Source organism: Hipposideros armiger, unplaced genomic scaffold (assembly GCF_001890085.2).
Source record: "Hipposideros armiger isolate ML-2016 unplaced genomic scaffold, ASM189008v1 scaffold_65, whole genome shotgun sequence".
NCBI lineage: Eukaryota > Metazoa > Chordata > Mammalia > Chiroptera > Hipposideridae > Hipposideros > Hipposideros armiger.
In genome coordinates, this window is record NW_017731415.1 from 548,978 (window position 1) to 552,756 (window position 3,779).

The 3,779-nt window shown below is 32.8% G+C and overlaps 1 protein-coding gene across 1 annotated transcript in view; it reads left to right on the forward strand.

Annotated features, from left to right (window-relative positions):
- TAF2 (TATA-box binding protein associated factor 2) overlaps positions 1-3,779 on the forward strand; it is a 76,424-nt gene that overhangs the window by 29,922 nt on the left and 42,723 nt on the right. Inside the window, exons 11-13 of the mRNA XM_019642089.1 lie at positions 252-419; positions 1,109-1,223; positions 1,580-1,689. Of these exons, the coding sequence (XP_019497634.1) occupies positions 252-419; positions 1,109-1,223; positions 1,580-1,689 (393 nt within the window). The remainder of the gene's footprint in view (positions 1-251; positions 420-1,108; positions 1,224-1,579; positions 1,690-3,779) is intronic.

A 3,779-nucleotide genomic window follows, 5' to 3' on the forward strand; every position in this document is an offset into this window, starting at 1 on the left:
TATATTATTATAATTATTAAAAATACAATATTCATTGTCAGGACATCATTAAAATTCAATTATATTTAGAGGAAGAATGATCTGTTTAAATCTTTGTATGCTTCTACTGCTAATCGTCTTTAACTAGAACAATCTATGTAGTAAGATGTAAAATTACTGTCTTCTATAATTATAATGTTATAATGCAAAGTGGGTATAGTATAGAATTGAAAGCAAGGTATATATTTTGTTATACAAACTTACTAAATGACACTCATCTTACAGGTTTTCAATAAACTGCTAAGCTTGGCTAGCACTGCTTCATCTCAGAAGTTCCAGTCACATATGTGGAGTCAGATGTTGGTTTCTACATTTGGGTTTTTGAAATCCATCTCGAATGTCTCTGGCAAAGACATTCAGCCTTTAATAAAGCAGTGGGTGTATCCTTTTGAATAGCGGTTCACTAAAGGAGGGAAGGAAATATATATTGGTTATGTGTGGAAGGCGAAGGGGGAAGAGGATTTGGGGTGTGAAAGGAGCTAAGAATTATTTAAATGTCTCAATCATAGTAGAAATAACCAGGGACTATAAATCATTTCTTCTAAGGTTGCCTGCTAATCATTGAGATATACACACACACACACACACACACCTATATTTGTAAAATCTGGCATACTTGAAGTACTTTTTAGTGGGTGAGGTGAGTACAGCAATAGGCTTGATGGTAGGGGAGGTAAATAATCCACCAGACAGACCTGTAGGGTTACTTGTAAAATAGAATGGTCTGGTGACTTTTAGATGTGGTTAGAGGTTGGCAGAACCTGAGTGGTATTTTGGAACTTCTCAATTTTTACATTTTCTCATTTCAGAGCAATATTATATTAATAACTCAGTAGAGTGGTTTTGCTTCTTTCAAAACAAATTTATTAATATTTCAGAAATTTTGCTTAACTCTGGGAAAACATTTTTCACAAGAATTTTGAATACTTTGCCACCTGGTTTACAATAAAGTATGCTCTCAAGCTTTGAACTGGTGGGAAGGCATTTTTTGAAAGTTTTACTGACATAATGAATATTTGTTTAGTACATATTCATATCAGTATGCAAAAATTCCTTTACATGTCTTCAGAGACCAGAGTGGAGTGGTAAAATTTTATGGAAGTTTTGCATTTAATAGAAAACGAAATGTTTTGGAATTGGAAATAAAACAAGATTATACATCTCCTGGAACCCAGAAATATGTGGTAAGTCTTTTTTTCCCCAAAATGGCCTTTTGTATTGCTTTCTCCCCAGTTTCAATATAGGAAGGGTTTATGGTTAGGGAGTGGTTAGGAGTTTCATAATGAGATTTTGTTTGCAAAGAATCAAATGGAGAAAACAAGTATCAATGAAGAGAAGAGGGTACAGGTGGAGATGGAGATTTTAGAGGACACAAATTTTCACAATTTTCCCCTCCTTGGTACCAGCTGCCTTTCTGTGTCTACAGATACACGTCATGTATAGTATTATTTTATACCTTGATATATATACCTATACAGATGAAGAAAATATATTGCCATCTTTCTAGCACAGAGTTTCAACAGCATGTTTCTTTTTAAAGGGACCACTTAAAGTGACAGTGCAGGAGTTAGATGGATCCTTCAATCATACATTACAAATTGAAGAAAACAGCCTTAAACATGATATACCCTGCCATTCCAAAAGCAGAAGGTAAGCATTGAATCATTATAAATTGAAGTTTATAGTTAAATTATAAGTCTCACGGATTAAAATGCTAAAATAAAAATCCTAATGTAACCTAATTTTTTAGGTAGAGAACATGTTATCTAGCATTTTTTTTTCCATTTTACTTTAAGTTAGTGTTACCAAACATTCTTTATTTGCTTTCTGTTCTTGACAATATTTTTATCCTTAGAATTAATAAATTTTACAATTTGGGTTTGAGAATCCTTATTTTGTTGGGGTATGGGAGGTGGAATGGAATTTGAGTGTTTGGAGCCAGGAAAAATTCAAGGCAAATTGAATTTGGAAACATGTCATTTGGAAATTCTTTGGTGTGAGGAACGGAACGTAGGAAGACTCTTCTCTGTTCCTATTTTTAGTCATCCTCACCCAAGTTTTTAGTGTGTGATCCAGTAGATTTTATAATTCAAGAGTAATTTGCATGGAAGCAGTTGCTTTTGTTTTGCTTATCTTAAGTCTTCTGCATGTTAATTGTACATATACATTATTTGCTATTTATTACTGGATGTTTTATAGTTAATCATTTCATATAGNCAGTGTCATTGGTCCCCATGTGGGATCCGAACCGGGGCCATGCTGCTCAGAGCTGGCGTCCCAAGCCAGCTTTTAAGCAACGCGCCACTTGGCCGGCCCAACATGCCACGTTTTTAAGGAAGTATAATGACTGCTTTTATACATGGATTCTGAGAGTATAATTTGGTACAGGATTTTGAAAGCTAATTTATTGGTATCAATCAAAATTTTAAAAAAGGTAATTTTTAGATTCAACAATTCTACTTCTAGGTATGTAATATAGAAATTCTACTTCTAGGTGTTTGCTATACAGAAATACTTGCAACATGTGTGAAAAGATATTCACTACGGCATTATTTGAAATAGTGAAAAATTGTAAACATTGTAAATGTTCATATACATCATAAATATTTTCTACTAGACTACCTTTCTTTTAATTTACTGATGACCTCTTTTATCATGTCAGAATTTCTAATTTTTTACATACTCAGTCTGGTGTTAATGTCTCTGGATTTTATATTTTTCCTTTAGGTTTTTCCACCCCAAAATTATGGAAAGCAATTTTTAAAATTTATTTTCTTCTAGTACTTTTATAACTTCCTGTTTTAGATACGTAATTTATCTTGAAATTATTTGTGTATAGGCTTTAACCTTGAGATATTGATTGGAATTGCATTGATTGTATTGATGAAAGGGTGCATTGAAATATTTACCCTACTCTGTCTTCCTAGCTAGAAGCTTGGCACATGTTTCCATTTATTCAAGTTTTTCTTTACGTACTTTCATAAAACTTCATCATTTTCTTCCAGTTAAGTCTATTTTTGGATGTTTCCTACTCTTTGTTGCCCTCATACTAAGGAAAATTTAAGGTAGTTTCATGAGGATTTTAATTTATTGTCTTGATGTGGCCATGAAATTTATTATATATTTAATATTCAAATTTGTTATAATGCATAAATCTGTTTATTTTTTAGTCCGGCATCCCATCTACACTTTTCAATAAAGCATCCACATACACTTTCCTGGGAATATTACACTATGTTCCAGTGTAAAGCTCACCTTGTGATGAGATTGATTGAAAATAGGATCAGTATGGAATTTATGCTACAAGTAAGTCTAAGTTAAGAATTTAACCATTGTAAAGCAAGATCTGTTGTGCATGTGTATGTAATCTGACGACTATTCTGTAGGCCAGGAGGAGGGCATCTGGGTTTACAGCTGGAGTTCTACTTCTCGTTAGCTGTTCACCCACTAAGGTGCCTGCCTGTGCTTTTTGTGTTTCCTCAGAAATAGAATGGATAGCAGTGCTTGACCCACTTAGTACAGGTTTATTATGAAGATAAATTAGAATGTGAGGATGAAAGTAAAACATATTTATGTATATGATTTTGTGCTTGGCATTATTTAGAATATTAAGGATTAAGTGCCATTTAGAAATGTTTTCCATAGAAAAAAGCAAAGTATCTAATAATAAAAGATGTTCATTTTTGCTATTGATAAATTCTGCTATGTATTTTAAGCAAGTTTTGGTGTAAATAGTTGAG